The following is a 19,073-nucleotide window of genomic DNA, read 5'->3' on the forward strand; positions in this document are numbered from 1 at the left end:
CCTGGTCTGATTCTTGCTGCTGCTTCCTCAAGTCACCACCGCCCACCCCCGCCTGTCCTTGGAGGTCGGACTCTGACCTGGTATGAGGGGACCCGGGGTGGGTCGGCCCCAGAGCGCTGTGGGGGTGGGGGAGAGACGGAGACCCCCTGGCCTAGCCCGGCAGCTCCCTGGGTCCCCTCGGCCCGGGCCCCACTGTAACAAACACACACAGGGGAGGGCTCAGCTGGTTCGGGGACATTTATTGTGGGTTGAAAAGTCAGCGTTGGCCGGTTCCGCATACAAAAAGGACACTGGCTCTGGTAAGAAAATATCAGGGATTGAAGTCCGGCTGCTTTTCAATTGTAACATTTTGGCAAAAGTGAAAAGTTCCTGTAAACACCAACTCCATGGCTCAAAGTTTCTCTCCACAGCCCGAGGGGCCGGGGAGGCCCGGCAGAGACCCCGTGCCCCCTCGGGCCTGGGGATTCCTTCGGAGGAGGAAAACCCCTGCTGGCAGCGCGGGGAGCTGGGGTGGGCCCCGACAGTCCGAAACACGCAATACTCTGAAACATCACGGATCCATTGCCTGCATTTCTCCCGTCTGGGGAGGGAGGGGCCCAGCCCACCCGGCCCTGCACACAGTGAGCAGCTGGGGTGCCTCAACTCTTTGGAAAGCTCTTCGGGGGATCACTCCCCAGGGTGGCAGAGGAAAAACAGCAGCTCTGTGGGCACTTCCGCTCCCCCCACTTGTCTCCTCAGCCACACATGTGGCCCTGAACGCGACCCAGACCTCGGCCCGGTGCGTGGGGACACGCAGGCGCCAGGCCTGACCGGCAGCGCTCATGCATGCGCACCCCAGCACACGCGCCGCCCTGACCGGCGGAATCTAAGACTAGGCACAGCAACTAAGCAGCATTGGGGTGTCCGTGAGCTGGTCCGGGCCCGGCCCTCCCTGAGTGCGTACAGCGAGGCCGCGGACACGCATACGGCCCACGAGCAGCAGCGGTGCAGCGGCGACGGCAGCAGCTGGCAGTGGGGCGCCCAGAATAGCAGCCGGGCAGCCGCCTCGGTGCCAGCTGGGGCCCTGAAATAGCCCGGACGTCCAGCCGCCCAGCCCCCTCGCCAGCGCCCCCGGCCAGGCCGGGGGAGGTGGGCGCCTTCTCTCACTGCAGGGGCGCAGGCGTCTGGGGGGAGGATGTTAAAAAAAGGGGCGTCTCTTCCATACAAAAATAGAGTCTCACAGGCTGGGCGGGAAGGGGCGAGTCTATGAAGGGAGGGGCCGGGGGCAGCTAGCAGGGGCCCAGCAGGGCGAGGCCGGCAGGGGCGGCCAGCTGCACCACCTGATCTCGGCGGGGTCCGGACCGGCTCCGAGGAACGTGCCTGCCTGTGTTTCTTCTGGCAGGGCCTCCTGCGGGTCCCGCCCGCTGTGCGCTGCGGGCCGGGGCCGGGGCTAGGGCCAGGCGTGCAGCTGCCGCTGGTCGTACTCGGCGATAAGGCGTTTGATGTGTGCCAGCTTGCTGTGCAGGTACTCGCAGCGCCGCTTCTCCTGGCTGTAGTTGGTGTTGGTCTGCAAGGGGGGTCAGGTCAGGACCGGAGCCACCTCCCAGGGGGACATCCCAGCACAGCCCCCTGTCCCTGCCCCATGCCAACTGGGGGCGGGTCTCACCTTCTTGATCTTTCGATACTCCTGCAAGATCTGGCCCCGGGTGGTCTGCAGGGAACAAAGAAGAGACGAGAACAATACCCCGATAACCCCTGACCCTGAATAAGGTGGGGGAGGGCCATGGGCGGGCAGGCGGGCGCACCTCGTACTCGGTGGAGCCCTGCGTGAGCTGGCGTAGCTGCGCGTCGAGCTGCGTGAAGCGCCGTGTGACATGCTCGATGCGGGCGTGCAGGCCCCGGTACTCCGTGTACTCGGCGTTGAAGTCGTTCTTGTAGCTCTGCCGCTGCTCAGAGCTCACGATGGGCGCGTACTTCCTGGGGGACAGCAGCTGGGGCTCAGGGCCAGCCCAGGGGAGGCCGGGCAGACCCAGGGAGCAGCGGGGTGGGGCCAGGCACTCACAGCAGGTAGTCGGGGGTCTCCGAGGTGGACGTGGGGGTAGGGACATTGGAGCTGCTGCAGGTCCCGTTGAGCCCTGGAGGGGGGAGGGGCAGGGGCGGTGAGTCCCGAGGGTGGGGCCTGCGGAAGTGTGCCCAGAGGTGCCGAGTGAGCACCAACGGGCCCCTTGGCCCTGGGGGACACAGGGTCATCCTTGCCAGCGCCTGCCAGAGCCTAGCCTTGACCTTACAGCACAGGCCATGGCCTGACCCAGCTGTGGGGCTCTGCCGGGAGCACACCCAAATGTCACTTCCCCCCGGCTGGGCTCTGAACGAAGGTGGGCCCCGCTACCCTGGAGACCTCAGACTTGTGTCTCCAGAGCTCGGCGCCCCCTGCAGACCAGTCCCAGGAAAGGCCTCTCTGGGCAGATGCAGGCACTGGAGTGGGGGGGTCACAGGGCCCCAGTCACAGCCCCCTCCGCCTTTAAGTGTGCTGGGTGGGCAGAGGGGCACCCCCTGACGGTCACCCACCCACCATCGAGGCAGCAGCTCCACACACACTGGGTGGCCTGTGGGAGCCCGGCACGGCACCCTTCAGTCGGCGTCCTCTGCCCATGCCCAGTCCTCAGCAGCCATGCGGGGACCCCCGTGCTGGTGTGATGCCCCACCCATGGCACCCCCGGCTCCCAGGCTCCGCCCCTGCAGCACCCACCCGGGGCGTCGGGCGCCAGGGCCGGTGGTTGGGCGTGGGGCTGCGCCTCCACCTCCCGCTCCCTGAGCCTGTGCTTCTTGGATCGCTTCTTGGCCTTGCTGCGTGCAGGGCCGAGTGCGCGGCTGGGCGACGCACAGGCTGGGGGCGCCGATGGGGCCGGACCGGCCACTTCCCGCCGCTCACAGTCCCGGCCACTGTGGCCCAGGTCATTGCTGACGTCAGCCAGGGGGTCGTGGGCGCGCGGGGGCTCCAGCCGAGGGGGCAGGGGGGTGTCCATGGTGGCCAGCGGGCCTGGGGTGGGCAGCAGGGCCTCCCGGCTGTGGGGCGCACTCAGCTTCCCGTTGGCGATGGGCTGGGTTCTCTGGGTGAAGTGTGAGATCCGGGGCTTCTTGGGGGCCAGGGGGTCGATGAAGTCGGGAGGCGGCGGCCGTTTCTGGTCCAAGCGGACAATCTCTCAGGGGAGCCAGGCAGCCCCAGGCTCAGAAACCCACCCGCAGAGCCCGTGCCTGCCACAGGGGGGCACCCGGAGCTGACAGCCAGCCTCAGCAGCTCAGGCCCACAGGCAGTGGCGGTTGGTGGGCTCAAACACTAGGCAGTGGTCACCGGACTTCCTGGCCCCCAAACAGAAGTGGGGCTGCTGGGAATGGAAAGGGGACAGCAGGGGTTCCCCACGGTGTTCCCAACCTGCTGCTCCCCACTGAGAGCCAGCCTCAGCACAGAGCCTCCCCATGCTCTGCCCCACTCTTACCTGCAGGGGTGAGGCTGAGCGGTCATGCTCCCTTGAAGGGCTGGTGCTGGCAGACTCTCCAGAGAGTGCTCCGGCCCCTTGCGGCTGCAGCAGCTTCCTGTGGGGCACAAGCGGGGTTGGTGGCTGTGGCCACGAAGCACCCCCCAGCCCCTCAGCCCGCCACTACCCACTGCCATGGCCCAGCAGGGAGTACACATGACACCCCACAGGCCACTTCTGCAACCCCAGCGCAGCAACACTCAAGGTTGTATGGGGGGGGGGCTGGCCCCTAACTTGTACAGCAGCGGTTCTCAGAGGCTTCAGACAAACACGCACCCCAAGCTGGACGAGCCAGGGCCGACGAGGGCGTGGCCGACTCACTGCGCAGAGTGGACTAGGCAGGGCAGGACTTGCAGTGCCCACTCGAGGAAAAGCGAACCTGGGGAAGGTGCCAGGGTCTTCCTCCCAGATGCTGCCCACCCCGGCCCACTGCCCGCGACCCGGAAGCCCTACCTGACCAGCACGCGCTTCAGCAGTTGCTGGTCGCCCTCCGAGTAGCCGGGCCAGTCGCGCTGTACGTCCCTGTAGACGCTGTCCTTGAGGGTGCATGCACCGTCCCGGGCATCTACATTGGCCAGCTGCCAGACCAGAGGGGTCATTGGGGCACCACGCGGCATCCACCCCCAGCCTGGCGCTCAGGGGCGGTTGGAGGGGCTGGGGGGGGGAGGGGAGCCGCACCTGCTGCAGGAGGCCGTCCAGGGCGTCCCTGTCGGCGGCGGCCAGCCCATCCCTCTGCAGCCGCAGCAGCAGCTCCGCCTTGCGGTAGGGCCTCAGGGCCAGCAGGTGCAGCACCCGGTCCCGAAAGGGCCTGTGTGCCACGCTGCCGGCCCCGCCCCGCCGCACGGCACTCGCCAGGCTGATGGGGGTCGCACGCTTGCGGGAGGGCACGGCCTCCGTAGCCCCCGGTGCCGGTTTCCGGAACTGCACCCTCTTACCTACAAGGATGTGGGGCTCAGGCGAGGAAGTGGCCGCGGGCGCCACCTGCTGGCCGCGCTCGGCTCCAGCCGCCCCCGGCCCAGGCCCCGGGCTCACCTAGGTAGCGGCCCCCCGGCTTGATGACGATGGCACTGCGGCTGCGCGTCTCCTCCTCGGCCTGTGCCAGGCTCTGCCGCGCCTTCTGGTAGGAGTCATCGGTGGCGCACACCGTGATCTTGTCCTGGACGCTGCCCAGGTAGTCCAGCTGCTCGTCCCCGTGGCTGAAAGAGCGCCCGCGTGAGCAGCGCCGCGGCGGGGTGCGCTGGGGAGGGTGGGGCGCGCAGGGCACGGCCGCCTCACCTGGACACATACTGCTGGATGCAGTCGAAGCTGCCCTGCGGGCCGTCGCGGCCCACGTTGGTGAGGTAGAAGGAGAAGGTGCGCGACTCGGTGGCGCCATCGGGCTGCGGGATGCAGATGTGCTGCCCGGGGAAAGACGTCCGTCACATGCTACTGCGGGGAGCCATCAGCACAGAGACCCCAGCCCGCACACAGGGCACACACAGGAAGGGGGCAGGCACAGTGACAGAGGACACATTCTAGAGCAGTGCTCCTTCCACTGTGGGTGGCACTCCCTCCTGGGGGTTCTGGGATGATGGGGGCGGGGGGGAGGGCAGTGACCTCTGGTGCAGCTGGTGGGTGCCCATTCGCTGTCTGTCCACTGATATGCAGCAGTTGCCGGGGAGGGGGGAGTTGGGGGGAAGGGGAGACGACAGGCAGATCTTGTTTCTCTGGAAAACGAGTGTCTGTTCAGGAGCCCTCGGACCAGAAGGTCCACCAGGTGGAAGACAGGACAGAGCTGGGGCCTGGCAGCGGGCTTGGCAGAGGAGTGGGGGCAGCAGGGCACTCGTCCCTTAGGCATGGCCAGCCGCAGACACTAGAGGGCGCCACAAGACCCGGGGAACAGGAAGGCAGGAAAGGGGTGCCGGGAATGAAAAGCATTGGGGGGAGGGGGGAGGGTGTTCCTGGGAAGGCCCCCCGCACTAGCTCAGGGCAGCCCTGAGCGGCCCGATGCCCCAGGACAGGGACTCACCCCCTGGCTTCCTTGAAATTGGATGGACGGTCTCAGCGACGAGGTGCCCTGCAGAGCAGAGGGGGTATTGGGGGCGTGGCCAGGTGCCTACCTACTGCCCGCCACAGCCTGCAGCACACTGGGGACACTAACGGGAACACCCTGATGGCCCTCCCGCACACACGCAGCCCATGCAGGCAGGATGTACGCACCCCTTACCACCTGGGGCAACTGGGGGCAGCAACATCAGAGCCTTTCAGCCCCCATGTGGGGCGCAGAGGCGCACATGTGAGGAAGAGGCGCCCACAGTGACCCTCAGCTTGGTGGCCCCTCAACCTGAGCTGGGAAGGAGAGCCAGCCAGCATGCACTCATGTGCACGGGGGCATGGGGAGCAGGGCAGGCGCCCCACGAGGGGTCTCGGAGGAGACTCCAGCACAGCTGATATGACAGGGCAGGTGGGTGACGGGTCAGAGGGGAGAGGTTGGGGGGCGTTATCCACGCAGGCACCCCCTGGCTCCAGCAGGCCAGGCCGAGGCCCCAGCCAGCCACATGCCTGCTGTCAGGGTACCCAGCGGCCAGAGCCCATGCGTGACCTGTCCGGATGGAGGGCCGGACTGCCCCTCCAGGACCTGCAAGCCCTCGACGCACAGCCCACTCTGGTCAGGGGGTGCAGAAACTCAGAGCAGTCTCACACGGATGGCCATTTGAGGCCCCTGTCAGAGAGGGAGACGCACCCCGGCCCCAGAAGGTTCCAAGAGGTCTCACTGGCTCCCAGGGAGGAGGAGGGGCTGTGGCTCCCTGTCAGGGTCACTGGAACAGAGGGATCATCACAGGCAGTTCCACTCAGCATGACATCAGCAGTGGGCGGCCAGGGGACCAGTAAACCCTGTCCCAGGTTATCTCAGTAAAGCTTCACTCAGAAACCTTAGCAGCCGTCCCCCGTGTGTGTGCCTGTGGCCATGGTCCCCTGGCCAGCCCCCCAACTCCAGAGGGCACGCATGCGAGGCGGCCGAGTGCTGAGCTTGGTATCCCCAATAACAGAGTCCCGCTGGGCCCCTAGTCACCTCCTTCTGAGCACGGAGACCCAGGGTACAGACAGGAAAGCTGAATTTCCCAAAACCATCATTATTCTTAGAAAAGGGGAAAGAAAAAGGAAGCCCTGCCCCCCCCCCCCAGCAGCACGAGGGGCAGGTGAGGCTGGGTGCAGTCTCTTGGGCCCCCCCCAAATGCCCACACGATAGGGCAGGCTCCCAGCCCGCCGACCTGGCATCACCCCTCGGTCACCCTCACAGCCCCAGCCCAAGAGGGCCTTGTGGCCCAAAGGCCACCAACAAGCAGCAACAGCAGGGTCCCGCTGGGGAGGGGCGGAGGGGGCTGGTGCTTTGTTCAGGTTCCAGGTGCCACCCTGGAGCACCAAGCAGGAAGTCAGGGGCACCACTGGCACAGAGAAGGACGCAGAGAGGGAGGAGCTCGGGGCTGCAGAGGTGCAGCCACAGGGAGGGTAGCCTGCGGGACTGTAGGGGAAAAGAGGCTGCAGGCACTGGAGGGCGCCCTCTCTGATGAGGGGGAAGGACACTCGGGTGCTGTGACCCAAGCCCCACAAGGAACGGACTGAAGGTTCCAGAGGGAGACAGGACGAGGCCGGGAGCTGTGCAACCCCTAGCCGGGCAGGTGCTGAGGGCTCTGCATGCAGACTCCCGTGACCCCCCACTGCCAGTATAGGCCGGGGTCGCGAGAATGCTGTCAGGCGCATAGAGATGGGGCCAGGATGAAAGCAGACAGCGGAGCATGGTTCTGGGGGCAGACACACTGGGCAGGGATAGCTGAATCCTTGCCCCCTGCCTCTGAAACTGAGAACCTGCTTTGCCTGGGGAAACTGAGGCTGGACCACTACAGCAAGGACCCCCAGCTCTCAGCAGAGCCAGGGTTGGGGGTCACCTGCCCAGTGGGACACCAGCGGAACAGCAGAAGTGGGCCCAGGCCGGGGAGCGCAGACACCCGCTGGCGATGGCCCCAGGACAGACAGAAACCAGAGACCCAGGAGGACACACATGGCAGTGGACAGGCCAGAGCGGGCCCTGCAGCCCCTCCCCACGGGGCTGACCTGGTGACTCAGCAGCCACCATGGCTCAAGTGGCCGGGGCAGTCCAGGCCATGACATGACAGGGTGCCACACGCAGCGGCGTTGGGCCAGGTGCAGCTGCCGGGAAGCAAATTCTCACAGCAGCGTCTCTGCAAAGGGCACAGCGGGCAGAACCCGAGACACGTCCCACTCGGGACAGGGCCTAGCCCTGGAGGCGGGACACAGGGCTCCCCCCAATCTGAGGCCCATTGGGCTCTGGCCACTGCAAAGCCTGGACATGGGACGGTAAATGGTCCAGATGGGCGGCCAGGTCGCGGTCACCACTACTGGGGGGGTCACCTGGAGTGGGGGGTAGAGGCCAGGGAGGTCAGTGGAGGACAGGGGAAAGGGAGGAGTGGGGGGGAGGAGCAGGAGGAGGGGAACAGGGGGAGGAGCGGAGGGAGAAGGGGAGGAGCAGGGGAGGGAGAGCAGAGACTCTTAGGACTCCCCAGGGATGGCACCAGCCAGGATGATGTCAAAGACGGTGGGGACGGTGACCTCTGGCCTCGGATGAGTCACCAGAGGCCGGTTCTGAGTGTGCAGCCCAGCAGCCGCCGGCTCCGCCCGCCCACAGCGGGAATGGGCATGTAGGCAGGAAATAGGCGTGTCACGAGGGGTCACTCGCAGTCGAGGGTCACGTCACGGGTTTGGGGGGGGTCACACATAGCCAGGAGTCACGTCACGAGGGTCTCACAGCTGGGGGTCACATCACGGGGTTCCCAGGGTTCACGTCAGAGGAACGGAATAGCACCACTCCCCCTTGAAGGCTGCCAGCCCTGGCAACAGGGCTAGGAGTCCGCTCCCTGCGGTCCCCTCATGCTGACCCCCCCACCAGCGTGTGCGGTCAAGGCGGAGAGGAGAAGGGGAAGGGCCGAATGGAGGCTCTGTCCCTCCCTGCCCCGCACGGTGCCGCCACCTCGCCCTCCCGACACAGCCCAGGCACCCCCAGCTCTGGGCGCCGGAGGATGGGATTTGGGGGTCAGGCCCAGGCTGAGAGTGACACAGGTCCCAGGGCTGTTCCCCCACCCCCACATTCCTGAAGGGAAAAAAGAGGGGTCTTTAATCGCAGCTGGTGGGGAGCCCTTGAGGGCTGCCAAGGGGAAGGCGCCGGCTCATTTCTCCCGTGAGAGGTCCACAGTGGCCAAGGCACAGGTCAGGCCTCTCTGGCTGCAGTCCCAGGGGACCCCCCAGCAGTGCTTCTTCCTCCTCCAGGGTGGCCGCCAGGCCCTCCTGGAACAGCCAGAATCCCAGGTCCCGGAGGAGCATCCCCCCTCCCCCACTCGTCTCTTAGGAAGCGCCTTTCCAATCCCGGCCACATCGAACTTGCGAAGGTAAAAATAAAAAACCTGGGCAAAATGCACTTGGCAATCTGTCATCCCCTGCGCCCCCCCCACAGGTGCCCTCAGCACCCCGCTACACTGGCCGCAGGAGCACCCAGGAGCCCCAGGACGGCCCTGGCTGCCCAACCAGGAAGAGGAACCAAGAAAAGCCCCCTGAGGCCTGGATCCTCCTGGGCCGGAACTGGACCAGTCAGCACCCTGCCCACCCCCCAGCCCCCAGTAAGCCTGGAGGACTCACACGCTGGGGTGGGGGGGGTGTTACAGGGTGGGCAGCTCCCTCTGCCCTCCCGACAGGGACTCAGCCCCCTTGCGGGGTAGCCCACACCCCACATTAAAAATAGCCGCGTGTCCGCGGTGGACGCGGGCGGGCCTTCCGGGAGGACGCGACGGGCTGCGGGCCAGCACTGACCAGGTACCAAGTTCACCCCGGTCGTGCGTGACTCACGCAGCCCCGCAGCCGCTGCGAGCAAAGCCGCGCCCCCTCCCGCGGGGGGGGGGGGGAGGGGGGCGGGGGGGGGGGAGCGGGATCTTCCGGTAAGGGGAGATCGGCTCTACCCCCACCCCGAAAGTTGAGGGACCCTTTCCACCACCTGGAGGAGCTGGCAGGACGGCGAGGAAAGTGACCCCAGATCTGCTGCGGCCGAGCACGCGGCAAGGGGGACCCCGGCGGCGGGGAAGCAAACCCGGGCTGAGACCCAAGCGAGCGACATTCCTTCCGCCTGAGTGTGTCCCCGCCGGCCAGGCCTGCGCGCACGCGGGCCCCGCACACCGAAGCACTGCCCCGTCCCCAGCTGGAGCCCACGAGACCGAGGCCCCAGGCGCGGGGACCCCGAAGGCACAGCTCCCAGGCGCGGGGACCCCGAGGGCAGAGCTCCCAGTCGCGGTGACCCCAAGGGCAGAGTTCCCAGGCGCGGGGGCCCCGAAGGCACAGCTCCCTGGCGCGGGGACCCCGAGGGCAGAGCCCCCAGGCACGGGAACCCGGAAGGCACAGACCCCAGGCGCGGGACCACTAGGGCAATGCCCCCAGGCGCGGGGACCCGAGGGCAAAGCCCCCCCAGGAGCGGGGACCCCTAGGCAGTGCCCCCAGGTGCGAGAATCCCGAGGGCACAGGCCCTACCTAGGCGCGGGGACTCCTGGATCTGTCCCCCCCCCAGGTGCCGAAAGGGAGGCGGCACGGCTCCCCCAGGCCCCCCGAAGATCAGGCGCTCCCACCTCCCGAGGCACCTGGGCGAGAAAGATAACCGGAAGCTTCGGGGTCTCCCGACTCCCCACGGACCAAGACTGGGCTCAGCCGGGGGCTATTGAGGATCAGCGCGCGGCGGCGGGCGGGGGCTCCCGGCACCCCGTCCCGCAGGTGCCAGGTACCCGCACGGACGCTGCCCCCAGGCCCGCACGAGACCCCGGCCTCCCTGCGCCGCCCACAGGGAACGCGGCCGCGACATTCCGAATGGGCCGGACGCCCCGCCGGCCCGGACAGTCTGGCCCCGCGGCCCCGGGCCCCGGCGCTGGGGAGGGGGCGCGCCGGGCCAGTTCGCGCCCCGCAGCGCCCCGACGGCTCACCTGGCAGGCGCGGTAGCTCTCGAAGGCTCTCAGTGCGCTGTCGGTGAGCTTCACGTGAAACACCGACACCCGGCTGCCGTCGCTGACCCGCCCGCACGACAGCCCGTAGCTCCGAGCCTCCTTCAGCGCCGCCATCTTGCGACCATCGCGCCCCGCCCCGCCCCGCCGCGCAGGCGCCCGCGCGCCGGCCCCGCCCCGCCCCGACTGCATTATTCATAAGGGACCGAGCCCCGCCCCCGTAGCGTCCAATCAGATCCGCCACCGCTGGCTGCTGCATTATTCATGAGGCACTTAGTCACGCCCCGTCCCGGGTCCGTAGTCTCCGGCCTGTTGCATTATTCATAAGGTTCGTCTGAACACGCCCCTCCTCGACCGCCGCAACCTGCATATTCATGTTCGAGGTTCTCCGACAGCGCCGCTTCCGCGTTTAAGCTCCATCCCCCTACTCGCGCACCACCTCCCCCAAGCCCCATCTCTATATGCATTATTCATGATCCTGACTCAGCCAGGCTCGCACGAGACCCCGCCCCATAAGCCGCTGCCGTGACGCATTATTTAGGAGGCTTCTTCAACACTTCCGTCTTTGGTTTCAGTTGGGCGCCGCAGAGGGCGTGGAGGGGGCGTGGCCTTGCGGAACACGTGGTGGGCAGGGCCGGGCGGGCTCTCCCCCTCCCGCGTGGGCGTGGCTATGCAAAAAGCCAGTGCAGCTGCCGGGTTGGGGTTTCCCTTAAGGTGGGAGGTTGGGATTTCCCTCTTCCAGATCTTATTGGACATCAGGGTCTGGTGATGGGAATGGATTTTTAAGGGAATGAACGTCTACATCCCCGGGTCCTGAGAGATCATTGTCCAATTCCCACAGGTTTTAAATTCCATCTTATTGAGTGCCTCTGCAGAATATCAGGGCCCAGGCCCTGGGCTCCCCAGTCAACGCTTCAAGAAGGGTTAATGCAGGGCTCAGTGATGCAGAGAACCCCATCCCCACCCCCTCAGCACTGGGCGGGGTGCTGGGCTCCAGGGCTACTGCTCTAGTACTCAGGGGGTCCATGTGGTGACAGGAGAATTTGGGTCCTTGCTCTTGGGAGTCAAGTACACCAGACTCCGGAGCTGTAACACAGCTGACACCCCTTTCAACAAAATCAAGTCTTGTGGGGCTGGAGAGATAATGCAGGGATTCAGGGGCCTCAGCACCTCATATGGTCTCCCCTGGCCCACCAGGAGTGAGCACTGAAGACAAGACTTGGGAGTAAACCCTGAACACTGCCAGCTGTGCCCCAAACCGGCCCCCCATATAAAAAAAGAAAACAAAAACTTCTTATCATAAAAGTTACCATTTCCAGTGGGCAGTCCAGGGGCATGCAGTACATTCACATGCCATGCAACCACCTACTCTAATTCCAGAACATTCCATCCTCCAAGTGAACTGCATAGCTATGAGCAGTTCCCTTTCTACCATGTCCCTAGGTCTTGAAAGTCCCCGTATTCCTGGGAGGGGCTTGTTCTGAATGTCTGTACGTCCATTTCTCTCCCTTCTGTGAAAGGAAACGGGCCACACCCAACCCTGTTGATGACCACTCCGTTATTCACTACTTAGCTTATTTCTCCTGTGGCCTGTGCTTGTGGTGACCCCCTGCCCCATCTCTGCTCCCCAAGTGGGGAGCCTCACTGGGGAGCAGCCAAGCAGGTCAGGGCAAGCTCTCCTGGGAGATGGGCAGTGGAGGTTGTCCAGGCCGCCCCAAGTTCCGAGTCACTTTGTCTGTTTTCTTCAAGCAGCGCCCGGACGGCTCACCTGACAGCTCTCTGAGAGGAGCCTGGCAGGAAGGAAGTTGGCCTGGCCTGAGTCCACTCCCTCCATCAGGACACGTGGACCCCAAAGGACAGAGGGAGTGCTCCCAAACTCTTCCTGCATCAGCTGACACATTAGTCCACAGACATGACAGCACCAGGAGCTGAGCAAGCGCTCTACAGGAGCCCTGAGTTCTGTCCCCGACACCCATGGCATGGCACCCCCAAACATCACGGAAGTGACCCTCAGCCACCAAGCACAGGCATGCGTTCCCCCATGAACAAAATACCAGTGAAGAGATGAGGGGCCAGAGCCATAGTACAGCCGGAAGGACGTTGGTCTTGCACATGCCAACCTGGGTTCGAGCCCCAGCACCACAACTCAACCAGGAAGAATGATTTATTATTTTTTGTTCTTCTTGGGCCACACCCGGCAATGCACAGGGGTTACTCCTGGATTTGCACTCGGGAATTATTCCTGGCAGTGCTCGGGAACCACATAGGATGCTGGGAATCAAACCCAGGTTGGCCGCGTGCATGGCAAACACCCTACCCGCTGTGCTATTGCTCCAGCCCCTGGAAGAGTGATTTCTAAGCACAAAGCCAGGAATAGGTCCAGAGGGCCCCAAACCCCCCCCCCAAAAAAAAACGAGAGGGGTGAAGACTCAGAAGGGTGAGAAGGGCTGGCAGGAACCTGGACATGGGTCAGTTCAGTCCCCAGGCCCCTGGCCCAAAATCACCTTTCTCATTTCCCCATCTAAGAGCCAACATCAAGGTGTGTACAGAGACCACTGTCCCTGACCCCAACCCAGCATGACCTGTTTCTTGACGAAGCAGGAGTCGAGCCCAGGAACCCTCTCCCCAAGGCACCTGCCCAGACCCGTAGACCTGCCTGCCTACTGTCGGGGCCGGAAGATTATTCTGGAGGATGGGCCGGGCCAGGGTCAGGATTGGGTAGAGTCAGCTTAGGCTGAGTGCAGGCCCAGCTGGCTGTGTGGCCCCAGGAAAGAAACCCGCCCCCTCTGAGCTGCAGCAGCAGACACGTGTCTCCACCCGAGGCCAGCACTGACAGATGCCCAAGAAAGGCCTTGAGCAGCCCGGCAAGCCTGGGCCACTGCGAGGAGTCAGCTGGCTTCACCCTGGCTCCCAATATCCAGCAGAGCTCAGTGTCTCCAGGCTCGATACTGGGGGGGACGCTGGGATCCATACAGGCCAGAGAGTGTAGGGGGAGGCACTGGCCTTGCATAGGGTAGACCCCAGTACTGTATTTGGCCTCTTGGCTACACACCAGGCCTTTGGTCCACTGGGACGCGAAGCAAATGCAGCGGACATAAGGATGCACCCAGCCCCAGGCCTCAGGCCCTCTGCTGGCACTCTTCCGTGGCTGTGCCCTGAGCCTGACTTCACAGGCCCCTGCCCGGCTGGGACTCGGTCTCCCCAGGGCTCCTGCTCCAGGCTGGGTCACAAATGAAGCGGGGTATGGGTCCTGGGGTAGCTGCACCCCAGCACGAGACTCTGCACAAAGCTCCCCCAGCATTCACACCCACTTTGTCAAGCCTTCCTGCCAGCACCTCCCTGGGGCATGGTGGCAGGACCCTAGACGCAGACACCAGCTTCACAGGCAGCAGAGAAAGCTCTGGAAAGGAGTGCGGTGGGAGGCTTTATTTCACCGTGGGGAAGGAGCCTGGGCAGAGGGCAGCAGGCGGGGAACGAGGGGCTGGCACTGAGCGGTATGGGGGGAGGGGGCTGCCCCTAGGCTGGTGGGGAAGGAGAAACTGAGTCAGGCCCCAGTGGGACCTGACCCAGCAGGTGGGAACTGAGTCTGGAGGAGGGAGGCCCCTTCCCTCAGGGCTGGGCGGGGTCCCTGGCCTGCCTCTCCCCTAGGGGCCTCAGTCCCTCCTACTCTCTAGGCGGCAACCCACCCACAGACCCGGCTGCCCCTGCCCTGAAGGAGGGGGCTAGGTCACAGAGGGCAGTGGACAGGGGGCCGGGGGGGCACTGGGGAGCGTGGGATGGGATCCACAATGTGCAGAGGGGCAGCGGGCAACCTGGGCAGTCAGTTCCTGGCAGCGATGACCACAGAGAGTGCCACACCCCCCAGGGCAACGGCGGTGGCACCAAACAGCCACTTCCATGGAATGGACTGTGGACAGAGACACAGGGTGGTTAAGGATGGTCGAACCAACGTCCCAGGCACCTGCCTACACGTTAAGGTCCACCCACCACTCAGCAAACTCCTGTTCGTGCTTCAAAACCCTAGAACATAGCTCTCCCCTCCGCTCCCTGAAGAGTCTCCCGCGCGATGGGGTTTCAACCTCCAGGAAGGGCCTCCCTAGGGAGTCCAGCCCCAGTAGGAGAGACCTCCAGAGAGCGTTTAAGGAATTTCAGTTTTCTTCCGTGTATCCTGCTGGAGCCCCGCCCCAGCCCCAGCCTGGCCAGCTCCCACAGGGCCCCGCCCTGCACGCACCCAGGCACCCTTGCCCTGACACTTGGTGGGCAGCCGGCTGGGGTTGCCCAGCATCTTCCGGTATAGCGCTGTCTCGGTGCTCCGCTGGGCAGCGTGCTTCTTCACCAGCTTGGACAGCTCCGCATGGATCGTCTGTCAGGGCGGGTGGAGCGATGCCCAGTGAGCCCCGTGCATTCCCAGCTGGGACTATGAGGTACAGGGGCTCTGATACCCTGTCATGTCCATCCCCTCAGGGAGCCCATGGATGAGGCAGAGCACAAGGAGGCCAGATGGAAGGTTCTGGAAGGTGGACGTACTGGCACTGGCCTGGCCAGCCCAGTCCTCGGCCTCTGGGAGCCGGGAGCATCCGGTGTGGCAATGCTCAGGGGCGCAGCCAGGTGGCTGGTGGGGGGCTCACCTTGTTGGAAGGTTCCAGCTTCAGGGCGGCCCGCAGGATAGGGATGGCCTCGCTGTACTCGCCCTGCTGGGCCAAGACCTGAGTGGGGGCACCGACGATCAGCACAGACCCCGGTGACACAGCCGGGGGTCCAGGCCCTCCTGCCACCCACTGCCCTGGGCCAACTTCAGGAGCGGCCCTTCAGCCTTGCTCAGCCTGGGGGGTAGGGGGGCGGCGGATCCCCAAGAGCTGGCCCGACTCCCTCCCCACCTTGGCTGACCTAAAGCTGCTGGGACCCAACCAGTAGGCAGAGCTGGGGCCAGGAGGTGAGCAGGGAGCCCCCAGAGGCCCCGCGGCCCCGCATCCTGCACCTTGCCCTTGCGGAAGAGTGCCTTGATGTTGTCGGGCTGGTGCTGCAGCACGAGGCTGCAGGAGCGCAGCGCCGCGCGGTAGTGGTCCAGCTTCAGCTGCGAGGCGGCCAGGTTGTTCAGACACTTCACCTTCAGCTGCAGCAGCTGCTCCTCCTCCTCCAGGGTCATGTCCACTGTGGGGTGGAGAGGCGGGGCTCAGCGCGCAGACCCCAGCCCCCTCCCAGCACCGCTCAGTGACCCCACACGTGCGCAGCAAGGGCGGGCCCGGAAGGTGGCGGGTCACCTTTGGCGCTGGAGGTGATGGCCTTGATGGCCAGGTCGTAGGAGTTGGCGGCCAGCACAAAATCTGCCCGCTGGTAGTGGGCGTTCCCGCACTCGCGCTTCCGGTCGGCCAGGGCCACACGCTCCTGCCCGGAGAGCAGCTCCAGGTTGGGGCCATCCACCGCCGCCTTCAGGGTCACCTCCAGGCACAGGGCCGCTTGCGGGGGGATGTAGGGGCTCCTGCTGCGGGGAGCGCGGGGAAGGCACTCACTCAGGTGCACCCCCCACCCTGGTGGGGCACCCCGGGGTCCCTGGGAAAGGGTACTGCCCACCACCTCTCCCACCCCCCTGCCCCGCTCACCTGCCCTGGGGGCCGTAGCAGTACTTGGAGTCAGCAGTGACCATGGCCGTCTCGCCCACGTCCATGAGCGGCACGCTGAGGTCCAGGGCCTGGAGGGGAGCAGAGGCTCAGCGGGGCTAGGGAGCAGGGCCCCTGCCCCCAGGCAGCAGCCCCTACCTGGATGACGTCGCAGTCGCCCAGCGTGAACTGCAGCTCAGGCTCGTCCTGCACTCGGGTCCCGTTCTCCAGGGCCGTCTGCAGCCGCACCGTCACCACCTGGCCCTTGGTGGGGCGCTGGGAGTCCGGCGGGCCCGGGATTAGCGTCTTCTTCCTCAGCAGCCCGTTCCCTGCGGCCGGGGGGCAGAGTCTGTCACCTCAGCTCCCGGCCAGCGCCAGTGGCCCTGTGGGGGGCTGACCACACGGGCCCTGGCGCTGCCCCGGAGTCAGCTCGGAAAGACAGGAAGGACAGCGGGGAGGGTGCTGGCCGTGCACGCAGCTGACGAGCCCCCAGCCCTGACGAACGCCGGGCGCGGCCCCCAGAACCTATCAATAAAACTCTTCAGAAGGAAGAAGAGCCTGTGGCCTGGCCAGCCAGCCCCCTGCCCTCTCCGCAGAGGCCTGTCCAGCTGCTGGCACCCGGGCCCCCAGCACCCCCTCCCCCGCGGCAGCTCTTTCCTGCCAAAAAGGAAAACAAAGCACATCAACGCTGGGCCGGGCTGTGGCCCAAGTGGCAGGACCATGGCTGGCACAGGGGGCTCCGGCACACGCTGGCACTGTGTGCGCCCACAGCACTCGGGTGTGGGCCCTGGTGGGCACAGCCTAGAATCACCAGCGTGACCCCACAGCCAGGAGAACAGCTGGGGCCCCATCCCAGAGCCATGACCCGTCACCGCGGGGGCCTCCAGCAGCCGGACTCATCATGGCACTGGCGGCCCCAGCCGGCACCCCAGGTCCCTGTGCACTCCAGAACAGTGCAGAAAGGTGGGAGCACAGCCAGCCCCACTGGGCTTCAGTCAGGGGCCCCAGGACCCTGTCACCCCGTGTCCTGCTAAGACCCCATTGTCACCCCTACCGCTGTTATCTATAATCTGTAACCCATGACCTACTGTGGTCCATGACCTCACAGTGACCCACAACCCCCTGTGGCCACCAACCCGTGTCACCCACCATCCGTCACCCCAGGTCAAGAGCTATCTCTTCCCCCTCCCCCCGGCCCGAGTTCCACTGATCTGGTCTGAGCTGGCCCCATCTAGAAGCAGGAAGCGAGGGGAAATATCTGTTCACGACCGACCCAGAAAGTTCTAGATTGTCCCCAAGGCTTCTGTCTGAGCACCCAGAGCTCCTGATGAGGCATGTCCCAGGGCACCTGCAAGTTGGGGGATACTCAGTCCCCTCAGGTGCAGGGGTGGGGTGCTGGGAGCCTGGGGACTGGGGCAAGTCAGGGGAACAAGCTGCTCTGGTCTCGGGAGCATTTTCCAGGGCGCTGCTGTGTGGCCCCAGGGGGGTGACTCAGCCTCTCTGAGCAGTGGTAAGCATGATCTACGCACGCAGAGCCCTGACCCCCAGTGTCTGGTCACCAGCCCAGTTACCACACATTTGACTCTCAGCCTCCTTCAGCAGAACGAGGCTCAAGGGAGCAGAGGCCAGCCAAGTTGACCCCTGACCCTGCGCTGTCCAGGCGCCAGGGGTCAGTCACAGTCACTCCTGTTCCTTACCCAGGATGTCCAGCCACTCATCCGGGTCTGGTGCGGGTGCAGGCTCGGGCTCCATGGCCGACAGGAACTCGCGGGCCAGAGCCCCGGGCTGCTCAGCCTCATCCAGCGGGGGCCGCCCCACGTCCTGCAGGGGCGGCAGCTCCTCGTCCTCATCCTCATCCTCGTCGTCCTCGCCCTCTGCCCCGTCCAACATCTCAAAGTCCTCGAGTGGAGGGATCCCGGTGGTGGACGGGGCACTGGGTTCTGGGCCTGAGGCCGTGGGCTCCGTACAGGACGCCATGGTGCTGGGGGACGGGAATCGGCCCTGCAGAGGGAGGGCGGGTGAGACCTCAGGGAGGACCCCCATGCTCCCAGCCTCACCCACCCCGGCCCCCACTAGTCCCGCTACAGGGGGAGGGGCCGAAGCACTGAGTGTGAGTGAGGGTTAACTTCAGATGAAGTAGGTGCCACCCAGGGAAACTGAGGCCTATTCAAGGGTCACTAAGAACGAGGTCACCAGTCAGCAGAGTGCAGGGGCACGATCTGAAGCCCGGAGGCCACTTACAAAGCAGGAGAGCGAGAAATGAGGGGAGAGGGCACTGGAGTCTACACCCAATTCCCGCCCATCTCCAGACACCCATTGGCCTCCAGGGAACCCTGCTGATACGACCACCCCCTAAAGCTGATCTCTTCCCTTCCACACCCGCCACTCGCGCTCCCAGCCCCGACACCCGGGGCTCTGGCCCAAACGCTCTGCCTACCCTGCCTACCGGCTCCCGGGAAGACTGGGGACCCCCGGGGTTCCTCCTCCACCACTGCCGGTCCGGTGGGCCCAGGCCCCAAGTTCAGGGGCGACTGGTGCGCCGCCCCTACCCCTAACAGCGCCCCCATCCTCACCTGCCCCGCTCCTTCCGGGCTCCGCGACCCTCCCAGCCCCCAACGCACCCCCACAATCCCCCGCGCCGGCCCCCTCCCCAGCCACCGCCCCCAGCCCCGCCGGCTCCCCCCGCCGCCGCTCTGCTCCCGTAAACAGCACGTTCCCGGACGCCCCCCGCATGCCGCTGGCCCCCCGCCCGGGCCAAGACCACCCCGGGGCCTCCACCCGGGACCCCCAACGCCCCTCGCCTGTTTGACGCCACCTCTTAGGGCCCCCGACCCCCGCGCCCTCTGGGCCGTCCCACCGTGCAAGTCCCGGCGGGCAGCGCCGCCCCCCCCGGCCCCCCGCGATGCCCCCTGCGGCGCCCCCCGCGGGCACCC

General features: G+C 65.7%; 2 protein-coding genes across 3 annotated transcripts; both read right to left on the bottom strand.

Annotated features, from left to right (window-relative positions):
* Positions 1-226: 226 nt before the first annotated feature.
* On the bottom strand, positions 227-10,676 carry ELL (elongation factor for RNA polymerase II). Its single transcript, XM_056119328.1, has 12 exons — positions 10,526-10,676; positions 5,524-5,571; positions 4,791-4,912; positions 4,548-4,711; positions 4,194-4,450; positions 3,969-4,093; positions 3,477-3,573; positions 2,729-3,161; positions 2,042-2,114; positions 1,785-1,956; positions 1,646-1,690; positions 227-1,546 (listed from the first exon to the last, which is right to left on the bottom strand). Exons 1-12 carry the CDS (start codon positions 10,658-10,660, stop codon positions 1,430-1,432), a joined length of 1,788 nt encoding a protein of 595 aa, XP_055975303.1. The 5' UTR covers positions 10,661-10,676; the 3' UTR covers positions 227-1,429.
* Positions 10,677-13,957: 3,281 nt separating this feature from the next.
* Positions 13,958-18,141, bottom strand: FKBP8 (FKBP prolyl isomerase 8). 2 transcript variants are annotated; one of them, XM_056119330.1, is made up of 8 exons: positions 17,838-18,141; positions 16,300-16,469; positions 16,144-16,232; positions 15,805-16,022; positions 15,522-15,694; positions 15,172-15,249; positions 14,775-14,906; positions 13,958-14,450 (listed from the first exon to the last, which is right to left on the bottom strand). In XM_056119330.1, exons 1-8 carry the CDS (start codon positions 18,115-18,117, stop codon positions 14,364-14,366), a joined length of 1,227 nt encoding a protein of 408 aa, XP_055975305.1. In that variant the 5' UTR covers positions 18,118-18,141; the 3' UTR covers positions 13,958-14,363. The 2 variants fall into 2 exon arrangements, with proteins under 2 accessions (XP_055975305.1, XP_055975304.1); XM_056119329.1 differs by having other exon boundaries at positions 15,805-16,025.
* Positions 18,142-19,073: the final 932 nt, after the last annotated feature.

The sequence above is a fragment of the Sorex fumeus genome, unplaced genomic scaffold (assembly GCF_029834395.1).
Source record: "Sorex fumeus unplaced genomic scaffold, SorFum_2.1 ptg000041l, whole genome shotgun sequence".
In the NCBI taxonomy this organism is placed as follows: Eukaryota; Metazoa; Chordata; class Mammalia; order Eulipotyphla; family Soricidae; genus Sorex; species Sorex fumeus.